The sequence below is a fragment of the Aegilops tauschii genome, chromosome 3, assembly GCF_002575655.3.
Source record: "Aegilops tauschii subsp. strangulata cultivar AL8/78 chromosome 3, Aet v6.0, whole genome shotgun sequence".
In the NCBI taxonomy this organism is placed as follows: domain Eukaryota; kingdom Viridiplantae; phylum Streptophyta; class Magnoliopsida; order Poales; family Poaceae; genus Aegilops; species Aegilops tauschii.
In genome coordinates this window covers 621266815-621284857 of record NC_053037.3, presented here as the reverse complement: position 1 = coordinate 621284857, position 18043 = coordinate 621266815, and the positions used below count along the sequence as shown (strand labels likewise).

General features: G+C 45.6%; 1 protein-coding gene across 2 annotated transcripts; it reads right to left on the bottom strand.

The window, feature by feature from the left end:
* Positions 1–907: 907 nt before the first annotated feature.
* Positions 908–10461, bottom strand: LOC109766866 (pentatricopeptide repeat-containing protein At3g48250, chloroplastic). 2 transcript variants are annotated; one of them, XM_020325629.4, is made up of 2 exons: positions 8627–10460; positions 908–1237 (listed from the first exon to the last, which is right to left on the bottom strand). In XM_020325629.4, the coding sequence occupies exon 1, from the start codon at positions 10412–10414 to the stop codon at positions 8648–8650; it is 1767 nt and encodes a 588-aa protein (XP_020181218.3). In that variant the 5' UTR covers positions 10415–10460; the 3' UTR covers positions 908–1237; positions 8627–8647. The 2 variants fall into 2 exon arrangements, with proteins under 2 accessions (XP_020181218.3, XP_040242000.2); XM_040386066.3 differs by lacking the exon at positions 908–1237 and adding an exon at positions 6612–7834 and having other exon boundaries at positions 8627–10461.
* Positions 10462–18043: the final 7582 nt, after the last annotated feature.

The following is an 18043-nucleotide window of genomic DNA, read 5'->3' as shown; positions in this document are numbered from 1 at the left end:
GCTCTCCGGTCTAGCATTGGCTCCAAAATGCTCGTCTCCATGAAGAGTCTCATTGAAATCGCCCATGCAAATCCATGCTTCATGGTGTACAGCAAATAACGTACGCAAGAACCGCCAACTATGATGTCTGTTTTCCACACGAGGTTCTCCGTAAAAACCCGTAAAACACCAACTTTTATTATCTTTCTTGACTTTTGCATCGATATGTGATCGACTATAATTTTGTGCCGAAACATCAGTGTCTCTTGACCAGAAAAGACCGATACCTCCACTAAGCCCGTCGCTATCGACAGCAAAACAACCAGAAAAACCTAAGCTGAATTTTAGATCCTCCACACGCTTGCCCTTAATTTTTGTTTCCATGACAAACAGAAGGGCGGGACCTTCTTGCTTCACAACTTTGCGAAGCTCTCGAACTGTCCAAGGGTTCCCAAGCCTTCGGCAGTTCCATGATAAGACACTCATTGGTTTGGGCAGGGCTGACCCGCAGCCCCTGCCGAAGATTCAGATGAGGGTGGTGATTCCAAATATATTCAAAAATAGCAAAACTACATCTGCAAAATCAAGATCAAATAAAAAATAATATCTGTCCTACAAATGCAGTTTTATGATTAGGCCAAATGAAGAGCATCTTTGGGTGCAAGTGCAACAGACAGACAGGCAAGCAAGCAAGCAATGAGCATCTATCAACATCTTGTATCAATATCCAATCACATGCCACATTTTGTTCCAATATCCAATCATAGGGCACAAACTTCCGTAGAAATCAAATGACCACGAAATAATTGATTGACCCAATAAAACTGATGGCAAAACATATATAACCAAAAGAAACGAACTGATGTTCGCTGAGATTCTAGAAAGATGATAGATAACACTACCAGCAGAAGGCCTGCAAGTTCTCAACTGCAGCAAAGGCGTTGTAAAAATTTGACAGCAACCAAGTGCTCTCGCTTTCCAGAATATAAACTGTTACATTTCCAACCGTATAATAAAGGATATATAAAATTATCAAGATGCCCATGTGATAAACATTCCACAGATAATAGTCCTAGCGCGTGGGATGCACGAAGCATCTTCCCAGGCAGGGAGCATATCTATCTACCTATCAACATATGACTTCTTTCTATTGCCAATCCCTATCATGCCAAACTCCGTCAGAAACCACCACATCGGATATGCCTTCCAGGCAGCGTCTTCCACATAGTTTTCATCCGATCGCGCAGGAAGTCCGTCTCTGCAGGCAAATGGAGGCAGCGGTTAGGTCCCTTTCATTGTGGTTGCAGGATATTATTATCATTATTCAGGAACATGAAATGTGGACCGAAGAAACAGAAAAGGCATCCAGTTCTTTTCGGGAAATGGAAAGATGATAGGTTGAGAATCATATGCAAAGTTAAGGAGCAATCAATGGTGATGGCTTTTCCCCGCAGGAAAGCGTCGTACACGTATAGCCATTCCGATACACGCCCTTTCAGAAACAGAAAGATGATAGGTTGAGAATCATATGCAAAGGAAAGAGTCACACCATCTATACATCACAGCACCAGAGCATAGTTCTGAATTCCTGTGCACCTCTAATACAAAAAAGAGAACATACCTTTGAAGCAGCTTATTGTCAATTCTCATATGGCCCCTTTAGAAGAAGAAAAAAACTACTTTTTTAGTTGTTTGATGGATCCATGACTGGATATGTATAATTATCTATTACAATTCGCTGCACGAAGCATCTTATTAAAAGAGAGAGAGAGAGAGAGAGAGAGAGAGAGAGAGAGAGAGAGAGAGAGAGAGAGAGAGAGAGAGAGAGAGAAGAAGAAGAAACTGCAGAAGGAACTAAACTTAGGTCCATGCTAAGCTAGAACCTTTGCAAGCTAAACTACTCACTTTGCAAGATAAGGATGGAGTTATTCAACGCCTAACAAATTTGAATGAAGAAAGCTAACAAGAAAACATGAAAGATTCACTCAAAATTGTCAAAAGTGGAGAATAAGCATCCTTATTTTTTCTACTGTTAGAGTTATAATATAAGTCATGTACCCCTTTGTATTTATCCCGTTGTATAAGGGGTTTCCTGCATATGTTCCACACCTGTACATGTATATACATCGGCCTATGGCCTCATGGGAATACAAGTTGCTTATTCCTAACATGGTATTAGAGCTAGGTCAATTTTTTTTTTGCACGCTGCAACTCGTGCTATTGATCCGTCTCGATCGCGTCCGGCCCGTCTCCCTCCCGCTCGAAGGGAAGCCGCCGTCGCTCCCTCCCGCCCGCTCGAAGGCTCCCCCCGCTCGACGTCCCCGTCTTCGCTGCCTCGCCTCTCGATCGGATCGCCAGGCTCTCGATTGAACCCCGTGAATCGCCAGGCTGGGCTGGGCTGCTGCCTTTCCTCCCGATCGGCGCTGTGATCGCCAGGCTGGGCTGGGCCTTTCCTCCCGATCGGCGCTGTGATCGCCAGGCTGGGCTGGGCCGCTCCCTCTCCTCCCGATCGTGCCGTCGCCGCTCCCTCTCCTCTCGCTCGGCGCTGTGTGTCCAGGCTGTGCCGCCGGATTTCGCCGCCGTGATTCCTGTGCCAGATCCCGCTTCCAGCCGCCGTCTTCGTCCGGCTTTCTGCTGATTTCGGATCTTTGCTAAAAAAAAATGTCTGCTGCATCGGGCTATGTTGCTGTCCCTCGTTGTCCGGTGATCTTCGATGGTACCAACTACACCGAGTTCGCTGGCTTCATGCGCATTCACATGTGTGGCATTCGTCTCTGGGGTGTTCTTTCTGGCGAGGTCTGCTGTCCGCCACGTCCGGTCCCTCCGGTGGCCCCTACTCCGCCGACTCCACTGGTTCTTCCTACGGACGCTACTCAGGCCGCCAAGGATGCGGCTAAGCTTGCTGATGAGACTGCTGATCGTGCTTATGATGAGAGGGTTTTGGCTTATGAGGAGGCTCTTCAGACTTATCATGGTGCTTTGTCTGTTTACACCCAGTGGCTTGATGATGATGCTCGTGCTGCAGCTGTTCTCACTGCTAGTGTTCTGCCTCAGTTTGCTTCTGAGTTTCTGGGTCTTCCTACTGTCTTTCAGATGTGGACCTGTCTTCGTCAGCGCTATGAGCCCTCTGGTGATGCCTTATACCTTTCTGTGGTTCGTCAGGAGCATGCTCTTCAGCAGGGTGACTCTACTGTTGATGACTTTTATGCACAGAGTTCTGCTATCTGGCGCCAGCTTGATTCTCTCCGCAGTGCTGGTTGTCGTACTTGCCCCTGCTGTCAGGCTGTCCAGGCCAACTTGGAGTTTCATCGCGTCTACGAGTTCCTGTCTCGGCTCCGTAAGGCGTTTGAGCCCCGGCGTGCTCAGTTGTTTGCTCGTGGCCGTATTTCCCTCATGGAGGCGCTTTCAGAGATTCGTGCTGAGGAGACTCGCTTACGTGGTGCTGGTTTGCTGGAGGTTCCCTCTGTGCTCGCTACTCGGGCTTCTTCCACTCCACCTGCTGCACCGCCCCATTCTCGCTCGAGTGCTCCGCCGCTCTTGCCCACTCCTTCTGGAGGCTCAGGTCGCCCCCGTTCACATTGTGACTACTGCAACAATGATGGTCATATTGAGTCCCAGTGCTACACAAAGCGGAAACACCTGCGCAAGGCGCGATCCTCCTCCTCAGGGACTTCGTCATCTCCCTCGACAGCTTCAGCCATTGCTTTGACTGAGCAGGATATTCTGAGACTTAAGCGTCTGCTCGCGGCTTCAGGTTCTTCCTCGACGGGTACTGCTGGTTCTGTGACTGATGCTTCCCGCACTGAGCACCCGCCCTCTATACAGTCAGGTACATCCCCATGGGTTCTGGACTCTGGAGCTTCTTTTCATATGTCTTCTCATTCTTCCGCTTTGTCTTCTCTTCGCTCGCTGGATTCTCCTGTTCATGTCTTCACTGCTGATGGTACTCCACTTTCTGTTGCTAGTAGAGGCCATCTTTCCACTCCTTCTTATTCTGTTCCTGATGTTGCTCATGTTCCTCGACTTACCATGAATCTGTTTTCTGCCGGTCAACTTACTGATTCTGGTTGTCGTGTCATCCTTGATGTTGACTCTTGTTCTGTCCAGGATCGTCGCACGCACACTCTGGTTGGGGCTGGCCCTCGCCACCGTGATTCTCAGGGTCTTTGGGAGTTGGACTGGCTTCATGTTCCTTCCGCTGCCACCACCATCGCCAGTCCCTCCGTTGTTGTCGCCTCTGTTACTGGTTCCTTCAAGCAGTGGCATCATCGACTTGGTCATCTGTGTGGTTCTCGGTTATCGTCTTTAGTTCGTCGAGGTCTTCTGGGGTCTGTCTCAGGAGATGTCTCTTTAGAGTGTCAGGGTTGTCGTCTTGGCAAGCAGATTCAGTTACCATATTCACATAGTGAGTCAGTGTCTCAACGTCCTTTTGATTTAGTCCATTCTGATGTATGGGGTCCGGCTCCTTTCGCTTCGAAAGGTGGTCATAAATACTATATTATTTTCATCGATGATTTTTCTCGTTACACATGGCTTTATTTCATGACTTCTCGTAGTGAGGTATTGTCTATTTATAAGCGTTTTGCTGCCATGGTTCATACTCAGTTCTCTTCACCCATTCGTGTTTTTCGTGCTGACTCTGCTGGCGAGTATATATCTAAGATGTTGCGTGGTGTTCTTGCTGAGCAGGGTACTCTTGCCCAGTTCTCTTGTCCTGGTGCTCATGCTCAGAATGGCGTGTCTGAGCGCAAGCATCGTCACCTTCTTGAGACGGCTCGTGCGATGATGATCGCTGCCTCTCTTCCGCCTCATTTTTGGGCCGAGGCTATCTCCACTTCCGCCTACCTCATCAACCTTCAGCCGTCCGCTGCTTTGCAGGGTGGTGTTCCTTTTGAGCGTCTTTTTGATCGTTCTCCCGATTATTCGATGCTTCGCTTGTTTGGTTGTGTTTGCTATGTTCTTCTTGCTCCTCGCGAACGCACCAAACTGACCGCTCAGTCTGTTGAGTGTGTCTTCTTAGGCTACAGTGATGAACATAAGGGCTATCGTTGTTGGGATTCTATCGGTCGTCGGATGCGTATCTCTCGAGACGTGACTTTTGATGAGTCTCGTCCTTTCTTTCCACGCCCATCTTCCTTGATATTTTCCATGGAGGATATCTCTTTCCTCACTTTTCCTGACTCACCTATCACCCCCGTCGCGACTGTGCCTATTCGTTCCACTCCCTCTACTGCTCCACCCCTCGTCGATTTGCAGCCACCATCTTCCCCGGTCTCCTCACCTAGCATGTCACCGGATTCTACACCTTCATCTCCGGTGACTTCTTCGTCGCCACCCCCCGATTCTACCTTGGCGATTCCTCCTTCTATTGTTCCATCTTTTCCTCAGCATTACACTCGTCGTTCACGACCTGTGGATGCTTCCTTGGATGAGTCGTCCTCTTCCTCTCAGCCTACTTATGGCTTGCGTTCTCGTCCTCGTCCGCCTGTTGATCGCTTTGGATTTCCCACCGCTGGTGCTGCTGTTCTTGAGCCGACTTCTTACCGTCAGGCTGTTGTTCATCCTGAATGGCAGTTTGCGATGGCAGAGGAGATTGCTGCTCTTGAACGCACTGGTACCTGGGATCTTGTTTCTCTTCCTCCCGGAGTCCGTCCCATCACTTGTAAGTGGGTCTACAAGGTTAAGACTCGCTCCGATGGTTCTCTTGAGCGTCACAAAGCTCGTGTCGTGGCTCGTGGTTTTCAGCAGGAGTATGGTCGTGATTATGACGAGACTTTTGCTCCTGTGGCCCATATGACCACTATTCGTACACTTCTTGCTGTTGCCTCTGCACGCCACTGGTCTATATCTCAGCTTGATGTTAAGAATGCCTTTCTTAATGGTGAGCTGCGTGAGGAGGTGTACATGCAGCCAGCCACCCCCTGGGTATTCTGTTCCTGATGGCATGGTATGTCGTCTTCGTCGCTCTCTCTATGGCCTTAAGCAAGCCCCTCGTGCCTGGTTTGAGCGTTTTGCCTCTGTGGTTACTACTGCTGGTTTTTCAGCAAGTGCTCATGATCCAGCCTTGTTTATTCACCTTTCTCCTCGTGGTCGGACTCTTCTTCTTCTCTATGTTGATGACATGGTCATCACTGGGGATGACCCCGAGTGAACTGAACATATCACAAATCACTGCAGTATAACTATCACTCAATCAGAGAACATGTTAAGCCCAGTAAAAGAGCTGGATCATATGCTTGGGACTTGCCTTGTTATTCACGGTTAACAAAAAGTGTAAAATATATAATCTCCTTAACTGGTTCATGCCAGCATATGAAAGAAGATATTACTTATCTTTATGAGCGGAAGTGGAAAAACAACTCAACTGCGTCCTATGAAAAAAGAACTGCAGAAGGAACTTAACTTAGGTCCACGCTAAGCGAGAAGCCCTAGCAAGCAAAATTACTTTACAAGATAAACATGGAGTCATTCAACGCCTAACAAATTTGAATGAAGAAAGCTAACAAGAAAGAGAACACGAAAAATATCTCAACATTGTCAGCAGTGGAGAATATGATGCCCACTTGCCGTCTATGAATAAGCATCCTTATGGGCCTATAAAAGAGGACAAGAGCACATCACAGCAATAAACCAGTTCCTACCCTTCCAGCATTTCCTCGTACCCCCAAGCAAGGAGCCATAGAGCAATGTCGCACACTCGTATGCTCTACTTCCAAGCCCACCATCCCCATGCCAACTTTCAGGACAACCATGCCAGTGTTATGAAGAAAGAAGCAGCAGTAGGGGCGAACCATGTCCAAGCGCCCAAAAAACAAGTCAGGTTTCAGGACAACCATGCCAATCCTATCAAGAAAGATGATGTGAATACAGATGTGGATTCGGTGGCTTCGGACTTCATCAAGCGTAAGCACATGTCTTGGGCACTCCAGAAGAGCACGACCATGTATCCATCTTCTTAAGAGAACCAGAGTTCCTTAGTCATGGTATTATCTGCTCATGCTTTCTCCAGTATGAAAGTTCAAATAAGAGGTGCTGCTTGGAAGTGCCCTGGATATCCCGAGGTTGTGTTACTATGGTGTATTGGTGTTCTTATTTGTAACATGAATAAGAGCGATGTGAATAGATGTACTGTTATTCACCGCTGTGTGATATTCTTATATATGAAAGCGTGGTTATTACAGTGATTCTGTTCGACTTGTTTCTATTTGAAATATGATGTGAGAGAATAAGCTTTCTGTGGCATATTTGGTCTTTCTATTAACCATCAATTTAGGAGGGATAAATTATGGACTCCCACGATGGCCAATTGTTTACTAATTTCCCCTATAATCCGAACATTAAGATACCAATAAAAATGTCTTACCTAAAACTTCAACGAAGTTCTGACTATATGAGCCTATAACACAGAAAAAGGGTGCATGCTGATAAATAAATTTGACAGGCATGCCACAGTAAAAACCCTCATACTAGCTGTGAGTTCTGACTAAACCAATAGAGTCCTGACCTGCTCATCATATCAACACTGATCATTATAGGATCATATATCATAATTCTAAGCTCTAGATATGTGGTGCTGTAGCTCAAAAGGTTGTGATCAACACGAAAAGAAGAAGGTACAGCATGAAACTTAGTTTGTATTTCAAATGGAATGGCATTTGCAAAGACACAGAAAGTACTGGGAAAAAGGAAGAGAGGACAAAGGGCAGAAAAGTACTGGAGGTGGATAAGGCACCCCAGAAGAGCACAACCATGTATCCATCTTCTTAAGAGAACCAGAGTTCCTTAGTCATGGTATTATCTGCTCATGCTTTGTCCAGTGTGAAAGTTCAAATAAGAGGTGCTGCTTGGAGGTGCCCTGGATATCCCGACGTTGTGTTATTACGGTGTTCTTATTTGTAACATGAATAAGAGTGATGTGAATAGGATGTATTATTATTCACCTATGTATATGAAATGAAAGTATGGTCATTACAAAGATTCTGTTCGACTTGTTTCTATTGAGATACGATGTGAAGGGATAAGCATTATGTAGCTTATTAGTCTTCTATTAACCATGAATTTACGAGGGACAAATTATGGACTCCCATGGTGGTCAACCATTTACAAACTTGCCCTATAATTTGAACATTAAGATACCAATAACAATGTTTTACCTAAAAATTCAACAAAGTTCATTAGTAATTTGACTTAGCACTAGACTATAGCAGCTTATAACATACTCCCTCCGTCCCATAATATAAGAGCTTAGAAAAAAGGTACATGCTGATAAATAAATTTGACAAGCATGCTGCAGTAAACAAAGGCTCATACTAGCTGTGAGTTCTAACTAAACCAATAGAGTCCTGACCTGCTCATCATATCAGCACTGATCAGTACAGGAACATAGATCATAATTCTAAGCTCTAGATATGTGTGTTGTAGTTCAAAAAGTTGTGATCAACACAAAAATAAGGTAGAGGGTGAAACTTAGGTTGTATTTCAAATGGAACATTTGCAAAGATGGAAAAAGGAAGAGAGGAGAAAGGACAGAAAAGACAACTCAACGAAATACTCGCACTACAGTTATTACCATGTAACAACTCATGACCAGGATTACTAAACAGCAGCTAGCTAGTATGCAAAAAGCAGGAGTTCACCATAATCTCACCAACAATTTATTGTTCTTCAGTCAAGCAGTAGCCTGAACTTTTTTTGGTTCAAACAGCTCGGTGATGTCATGATGCCTGCGGATATGGATGGGGCATTTATAGAGTAAATCCTGAGCTTCTGAGTATCTCCCCTCTGCAAAGAATGCCTTGAACATCTGCACATAGACAGGGGGCTGCGGATAGTTATTAGATGATCCTTTCAAGGCCTTCAGAAAGTCCCTGGCATCCTCAAGCGTCCCGTATTCAGCGATGTTTGAAGGGAAGGGGTCTGCAAAAGGTGGAAACTTGCGGGCTTTCATTGATTTAAGAAGGCCCAGTGCCTCCTCGAGTTTCTTCACCCTCAGCAACTCGGCAATGATATGCTTGTAAGTTCCTTGCCAAGGGTTCAACTTGGCAGTGTCCACCATCTCAACAAACAAAGTGTAAGCCGCGTCAATCTTTTCCTGTTTGCACAGACCTTTCACCATCACATCCAGCAAATCGGCGTCTGCTTCCAAGTCCTTCTCGATCATCTCTGTCAAGTACTGCAGAGCCTTGTCCACCTCCCCGGCGGCACAGTGCCCTTGGATCAACATGGTCCAGGTCTTCAGGTCCGGCGTGCAACCCTCAGCCTCCATTTCATCGAGCACCTGGCGAGCTTCATCGCACTTGGCGGCCTTGCACAGCCCAAAGACCAGCTGGCTATATGTGATGTTGTCCGGCTGGTGGCCAGCGGCTCTCATCCTCTCCACGATCTCCGCAGCCTCGTCGAACCTGCCATTGCTGGTGAGCGCCCTGTGGATCCCGTCAAACACATTCTTGGTCTTGAACTCATAGACGGCCTCGAACTTCCTCACGACGCGGTACACCAGCTCGAGGTCGGGCTCCGGCCCCATGGCGATGCGCCGGAGGAGCAGCGGCCCGTCCTGCTGCGCGGGCTTGTAGGGGCCGTCCATCATGAGCTCGTAGAGCTCCACGGCCTCGGTCATCATGTGGCGCTTCTGGAACTGCCGGGACAGCTTCATGTAGGTGTCGATGTCGATGTGCAGCTCGCCGGCCTTCATCTCCTGGATCAGCTCCCAGAACTCCCGCAGCGAGTCCTCCCGGCCGAGCACCCTCGCCATCGCGTTGTAGGCGATGGACCCGTGCTCGTACCCGTTCTGCCTGCCAGCCCACCGGAAGAAAGCGAGCGCCTTGGCCGGGACGTCCCTCGCCTCCCGCAGCACCCCGGCCACGGCCGCCTCCGTGAGCGGCAGCAGCTGCTCGGCGACGCCCTCCAGCTTCTCCTCGAGCGCCTCGTCAACCCCCGGCTGGTCGAGGTCGAGCCCGCGGACGGCGTCGGCGAGGGAGGTGACGGGGGTGCCGCCGGCGGCGGCCTGAGCGGCGTGGTCGTCGCGGGACTTGGCGAGGCGCGCGGAGAGGGTGGCGTAGTCGGTGGCGAGGCTGGCGCGCTTGAAGGAGGCGAGGGCGGCGAGGTAGGTGCCCTGGTCGACGGAGTGGCCGGCGGCGTCCATGTCGCGGAGGAAGGGCCAGAAGTGGGCCCGCGCGGCGGCCGGGGTGGAGGCGAGCGTGCGGAGCATGAGGTTGTAGGCCGCGGGGCCGAGCGGGTGGCCCGCGGCCGCCGCGCGCCGGAAGAGGGACAGCGCCTGCGGCGGGTCCTTGGAGAGGCCGCGGAGCGAGTAGAGGATGGCGTCTGAGGTCGGGGCGGTCGGCGGGGGCGAGGGGGTGTCGGTCAGGGCGGAGAAGAGGCGGTTGCGGCGGAGGTGCGGCAGGAGGAGGCGGCGGAGGTGGGCCGGCGGCGCCGCCATTTTTTGGGGGTTTAGGGGTTTGCGATGGGGAGAGGAGGAGAGGAGAGGGAGAGGGCCGGACGGAGAGAGGGCTAGGTGATGAAATGGGGAAGAAGGTGGGCTTAAGCCCGCTCTCTCTTGAACGGGCTTTATTCGTTCGTGCATTCGGTTTCGGCCCAGCCCTGTTCCCTCTCTCGATTGTCCGGGTTTGCCTGTAGTAGGCCGCCCAGTAGCCATGTGCACTCGTCATGCACCATGCTTTTTTACTTTTTTTATTTTAAAAAACTAAATAATGCATTTTCAAATTTAATAATTTTTTCAAGGTGTTCATCACATATTTCAAAAACTTTCATGCAGTTTTAAGAAAAATTCCTCGACTCTAAAATGTTTTTACCATTCAAAAAAGGTACATGGCATTTAAAAAATGTTCACCTGTTTTAAAACATGTTCATAAGTTTTTTTTTCAAAATTTTAATACTCGCACAATGTAAAAACCAGTTCACCTAATTCCAAAAAATATATGTGGCATTTAAAAATGATCATGATTTCGAAAATGTTTGTAATATTATTTATAAAGAAATTATATGGTGTAACACAATATTCCCTGTAATTAAAGAAAGTTTTGTGTTGTGTCATTCAAAAAAATGTGCGTGACATTTGAAAAATGTTCAAATGTTTAAACAAATCTTCGTAACATTTTAAAAAACATTGCTTATACAATGCAAAAAAAAATTGGTTTCATTCCAAAAATTGTTTAAGATGTATGCAAAAAATTGTCCCAGACATGTATCTGAAAAAATGATGATTATGTATGTCACAAATGTTCAATGTGTATCAAAAATTGTTATGCTTATTCGCAAAAAAAAATTGTTATGCTTATATATGAAAAATGTACAACGTGTATTGAAAAACAAAGAAAACTGGTAAAGAACTGCAGAGAAGGAAAAAACGAAAAATGGAAGAAAAAGAAGAAGAAAAGAAACCGAAAAAAAGGAAAAGCCAGAAATCAAAAATCAAAAAATAACCGAACAGAAAAAGGAAAACCGATGCAGAGCACACCGATCTTAAAGAAACCAGTGTGCAAAATAAAAAGAACAACGCTACCTGCACACACAGGAAAACCACTTGTTGTGTTGTTCGCAGGATCGCTCAAGGCGAGTAAATACTGGTTTAAATGTCAGGAACATCTTTATTGTATGGTATGAACATATTTCAAAGTGCAAACTTTTCTACACTACATGGGCAATTTAAATGCATGGTGAATATTTTTAAATTTTAACTAAAGTGATTTATGAAATATATATATGTGTGTGTGTGTGTGTGTGTGTGTGTGTGTGTGTGTGTGTGTGTATTTAGAATACATAAATAAAAATGAGGGAGGGGGCGAGCAGAACAAACTAACTAGAAAAGACAAGCCCATTCCTTCCACTCAAAAGAAAAAGACAAGCCCATTTCTGCGACAATCTACCTCTGTCTCACGCCAAGCGAGACATAGACATGCCCGATTGGGCCTTCTATTCGAGTACACGGAGGATTTTATATATAGAGAGAAAATCCCTCAAAAAATACAGAGAACAAGAATCCTAAACTCCGAGAAACTCAAGGTCTCTTTGATTCACAGGATTCTCAAAAAGGAATAGGCAAAATGCAGAAACAGAGTATCATGTCCTCTTGTATCCTACATGATTACAAAACTACATGAATTTGGATGGAAGAGTGTTTGATAGCACATGAAAATAAAGGAATTCTATGAAAAGGTTTGAGTGGATGGAATTTTCCCTCCAAACTGTAGTACAAATGAATCCAATGAAAAAATTCCTAAGGATTCCAATCATGTAAATAGAAGACCACCATAGGAAAAAAATCCTAAGGATCCAGATCCTCCGAAAATCCTATGTAGTTCATTTGATCAAAGGAGCCCTCAGTCCCCGTGTGAGCACAAATATCTCCTGCAATATTTTCATAATAAAAATATTGGGACTTCCACAAAGAGATTGTCACGGAGATAATAAGAAATTTAGGAAATGTCAAGGAGGTCATGACGCCCCCCCCCCCCCCCCCCCCCCCCCCAACAAAAAAAGGAGGCTTTGATGCATATGGGGAAATAAGATTGAGACTAAGGGTGCCGATAATCGAGGGATCACTTGACCTAGTATTTCATCATGTACTGTGCAAGTTGGTATCATAGATGACCTGGAGATTCACAGTACATAGCAAGCACGTGGTGTACACATAAAACAAATATTAAATCATAGCGGAACGGCAACACAAAAGGATTGAAAAATGGGACATCCCAGAATGTGCTTAACATGTGGATCAAATAGGGTGCTGATTAGGACGCCCCGATGTGTGTGGGGATCTCACATCTGCCGCTCTTTGCAGCATATTAGCGGCATAACACACATGTGGCCCTCCACTGGGCCGACCATTGGCGCATGTAGTGAAGCGAGCGGGTGGATGTTTGCAGTTAGTTCGAGAACCATGCACTAGAACGAACTAATACATGTAGCAAACCAAATCGAGGTACTATAACTTACATGCAGAGTTTGTGTAATGAAATTTTTAAGAAAAGTCTTAGAACAATTATTAAAAATTATGAACATCTTTTGAATTTTCCAAACTTTTTTTAACATGAACAAATTTTGTAATTATGAACATTTTTTAATTTTCCGAACATATTCTGAAAATCACAAACTAAATTTGGAAATGCTAACATTTTTTGAAATTCTGTTTTTTAATCATTTTTTCAAGAGCATGAACATTTTTTGTAAACACGGTGTTTTTGAATTTGTGAACCAAATTTGAAAAATGTGATAATTTTTTAAATTTTCAATTAAATTTGAAACACAATCATTTTACGAAAAAACTGGAAGATTTCCTGAATGCCAAAAAAAATTAAAATTCCAAATAATTTTTTAAATTTCTGAGTGTTTTAGAAAAAGAAACTACTCCCTCTGTGGTGCCTAAAACGTCTTATATTAGTTTACATAGGGAGTATTTGTAAAATAAAAAATAAAATAAGAACGAAATCAAAGAAAAATGGCAAAAGAAACAGGTGGAAAAAGAAAAGAAAAAATGAAAATGAGTAAAGTCCGCACATGAACCTTCCAAATGGTTCGCAAAACAGTAAAAAAAAACAGAATTAATGTTCTGGAAGGTTGGCAAAACCCGTGTGTACGCTAGCTAAAATCAGGCCGGCCCACCCAACCGCTAGGGTCCCGTCCTCTCTCCGTTGGAAACTCTGGCAATTTGATGCTTAATTCTTCAAATAGGGTTTGCATTGTGCTGGGACGATTTTGGAATTATCTTGGGAGAGGGAGATATCTGGCCATGCGCCATGATGGCTGTCGAGTTGGTTTTTGGGCGCCCCAGATCAGGGTGCGCTAGTTCGATCAAGGCTCACATACGTTGGTGCGTGGGCCCCTTCACTTAATGTTATTCATCCCCTTTTTTTCTGTTAGAGTATTAGATCTAACTGGCATGTTTAGCCGTCAGATCAAACCAGCAGTTTCAGCTAACTAAGTGTAGGGACCGGGAAGCTTGACCACAAACCTTTTTTTAGTTCACTCAGCTAGCTAGTGTACGGTCGATTTTTCCCAAGATCTCAATGAGATATAATTAAAGCTTTTAAAAAAAATTAACTAGCTATAAGTGAACATATTTTTTTTACCAAGATCTTAATTAGCTATATATACGTATACTAAATCAGTTATCATGGAGTTTGCTCTATTCATGTTAGAAAACAATTAAAGATTGCCTCATATCTCATACGTGAACATGAGAAGTGTGTAGTTCATGTCAACGATTAGCACATTTAAGTATGACACAGGACACAGGCCGGTTTTTGTTGTTGCAGTCACAGTCTGCACTTGTTACAATATATCCGCTCCTGCCGTTGCCGTAGCTGAAGGACCAGCTGCACTCTAAAATTGGGAGGATATCGTGGGTACCTGTGAGCGGGTTGCACACTGCTAGATGACACTACCGTTCTTGGATGAAGAATCCAACAATAGAGCAGGATGCGTTACCCTGAATCGAACAACAGTGGGGCAACCCATGAATGACAATGAGATTGATGCATTAGGGGTTAGAGTGCTCGATAATATGTGTGTGGATCTAGCACCATCCAATCATGAGTCTGAGGACGATGATATGCCCATAGAGAATGCAGTTTTTTGTCCCGCTGAACCCGGTTATGAGGATCGGGAGTCAGGACCAAGTAAACCCAAGCGTAAGTGGAAACGGAAAATTTACCCCGATTCTGCAGTTCGTCGGAGTGCTAGGATTCGGACTACTAAAAAATTTCATGATGAGTGATGAAAGGAATCTTTTGGAATAGCAGAGGTCTGAAAGACTTGGCTAAAAGAAGGTTTCTTGCTGAGGCATCTCTGGAGCATCGTTTAGATTTTATTGCTCTATCGGAAACTGGTAGAGACAACTTTGCGCCCCAGTTCCTTTCCTCTCTTGCGGGTGGTGTTGATTTTGATTGGCATTGCCTCCCTCCGCGAGGAAGATCGGGTGGTATCTTGCTGGGTGTGAGATGCGATTCGCTTGAAGTCCGGAGTGTAGTGATGGGCGACTTCGCGGTTAAGTTTCGAGTCAGGTCTAAGGTTGATGGTTTCAACTGGGCGTTGGTGGCGGTTTATGGGGCCGCACAGCCCGAGCTTAAACCGGAATTTTTGGCCGATCTTGTTCGGATTTGTGGGTCCGAGCAGCTTCCAATCTTAGTTGGGGGTGATTTCAACATCATTAGGAGGAGAGAGGAGAAGAATAATGATAACTTTGACGGCAGGTGGTCGTTCATGTTCAATACTATTATTGAAAGCTTGGATCTGAGGGAGATAGAGCTTTCTGGTAGAAAGTTTACCTGGGCTAACTCTTTGCCCAACCCGACTTACGAAAAGCTTGATCGCGTTCTTGCGAGTGTGGAGTGGGAACAGAAGTTCCCGCTTGTGACGGTTCAAGCTCTTTCACGGGGTTTTTCCGATCACACACCCCTGTTCGTTGACTCAGGGGAGCCGAACCACGTGGGAAACAAAAACACCTTTTCTTTTGAGATGGCCTGGTTCGAACGCGAAGGGTTCCTAGACCTGATCGCTAGGGAATGGGCGAAGGGTGTAGGCGGTAGAACCGCGGTCGAGCGTTGGCAAAATAAGATTAGGAGTTTGAGAAGCTTCTTACGGGGTTGGGCTAAGCACCTTAGTGGGGTATATAAGGTTGAGAAGGACATGCTCCTCTCTCTTATACAGAATCTGGACGTTTAGGCTGAATCCACGATTTTGATGCCTGCTGAGGTCCAGGTTAAAATTGACGCAGAGAAGAGGTTGAAAGAACTTCTCCGCGAAGAAGAATTGAAGTGGGCTTTGCGGGCTAAGGTTCGCAAAGTGGTCCAAGGGGACGCGAATACTCAATTCTTTCATCTGATTGCTAATGGTAAGCACAGAAAGAAGAGAATATTCCAACTTGAACAAGATGAGGGCACTATTTTAGGACAGGATAACCTAAAAACATATATAACCGAGTATTATAGGCAGTTGTTTGGACCTCCGGAGGATAATTGTGTATCTCTCGATGAGTCCAAAACTGAGGATGTGCCTCAACTTTCGGCTGCTGATAATGATATTCTGGTTGCCCCATTTTCGGAGAAGGAGGTGTTTGATGCTATAGCACAGTTGAAAAATAATAAGGCTCCCGGACCGGATGGATTTCCGGTGGAGTTCTACAAGAAGTGCTGGCATATTATTAAGGGGGATCTGCTACCTATGTTTCATGATCTGTTCTCTGGACAGCTTCAATTATTTCACTTGAATTTTGGAACTATCACACTGCTCCCGAAGAAGACGGATGCTGTGAGAATTGAGCAGTTCAGGCGGATCTGCCTTCTCAATGTTAGTTTTAAAATTTTCACCAAGGTTGGGACTAATAGGCTCACACAGATTGCGCATTCTGTGGTGCAGCACTCCCAAACTGCTTTCATGCCGGACAGAAATATCCTTGAAGGGGTGGTCGTCCTTCATGAAACGCTCCATGAAATCCATTCCAAGAAGTTAGATGGTGTCATTTTTAAGGTGGATTTCGAGAAAGCGTACGATAAGGTTAAATGGCCATTTCTCCAACAGGCATTGCGTATGAAAGGTTTTGATGAAGCCTGGCGACGCCAGGTTGAATCATTTACGCAAAAAGGGAGTGTGGGAATTAAAGTGAATGACGATATTGGTCATTACTTCCAGACACATAAAGGCCTAAGACAAGGAGATCCGATGTCCCCTATCTTGTTTAACATTGTGGTTGATATGTTAGCCATCTTGATAGGAAGGGCTAAGGAGACTGGTCAAGTGGGTGGCTTGGTACCTCATCTGGTTGATGGAGGTGTATCCATCCTTCAGTACGCTGATGATACAATCATCTTTATGGAGCATGACCTGGCCAAGGCGAGAAATATGAAGTTGGTGTTATGCCTTTTCGAACAATTGACCGGGTTAAAGATTAACTTTCATAAGAGCGAGCTGTTCTGCTTTGGTAGAGCCAAAGACGAACAGGAGGCTTACCGGCAATTGTTTGGGTGCGACTTGGGGGATTTACCTTTCTCTTACCTAGGTATTCCAATCCACCATAGAAAGCTGACCAACAGAGAATGGAAGTGCATCGAAGACCAGTTCGAGAAGAAACTGAGTTGCTGGAAGGGCAAGCTCATGTCATATGGAGGCCGATTAATTCTGATTAATTCGGTGCTCACGAGTATGCCTATGTTTCTCTTATCGTTCTTTCAAGTCCCAGTTGGTGTTAGGAAAAGACTGGACTTTTATCGATCGCGCTTCTTTTGGCAGGGTGATGATCTAAAAAGAAAATACAGACTTGCAAAATGGGATATCATCTGTAGACCGAAAGACCAAGGGGGTCTCGGTATTGAGAATCTTGAAGTCAAGAACAGATGCCTTCTTAGCAAGTGGCTGTGGAAGCTTTCTTTTGAGACTGATGCCATGTGGGCCCAAATCCTTCGCAGCAAGTACCTCCAGACAAAGTCCTTGTCCCAGGTCACAGTCAGGCCAACTAACTCGCCTTTCTGTAAAGGCCTGATGAAAGTCAAACAATCTCTGTTTAATAGGACAAAGGTCGTTATTGGCAACGGCGCTAGTACACGCTTCTGGGAGGATACTTGGCTCGGCGAGACACCCTTGGCCATTCAATATCCGTCTTTATATCGTATTGTTCAACGACGTGAGGTGTTCGTTGCTACGGTGTTTCAATCCATCCCCCTTAATATTCAGTTCAGACGGTCGTTAGTGGGCAATCGTTGGGAAGATTGGCTCCGTCTAGTTCGGAGACTAATGGATGTCCATCTTTCTCAACAACCCGATGAATTACGCTGGAAACTGACTAGGTCTGGAGTATTCACGGTTAAATCAATGTATATTGATGTAATTAATTCGAGCTCCATTCCTACCTCCAAGCATGTTTGGGCTGTCAAAGTTCCTTTGAAAATAAAAGTGTTTATGTGGTTTGTCCATAAACAGGTTATTTTAACCAAGGATAACTTGATTAAGCGTAATTGGACAGGACCTACGAGGTGTAGCTTCTGTGATCGGGACGAGACGATCAAACATCTCTTTTTTGATTGCCCGTTTGCCAGAGTACTTTGGCGGACGGTTC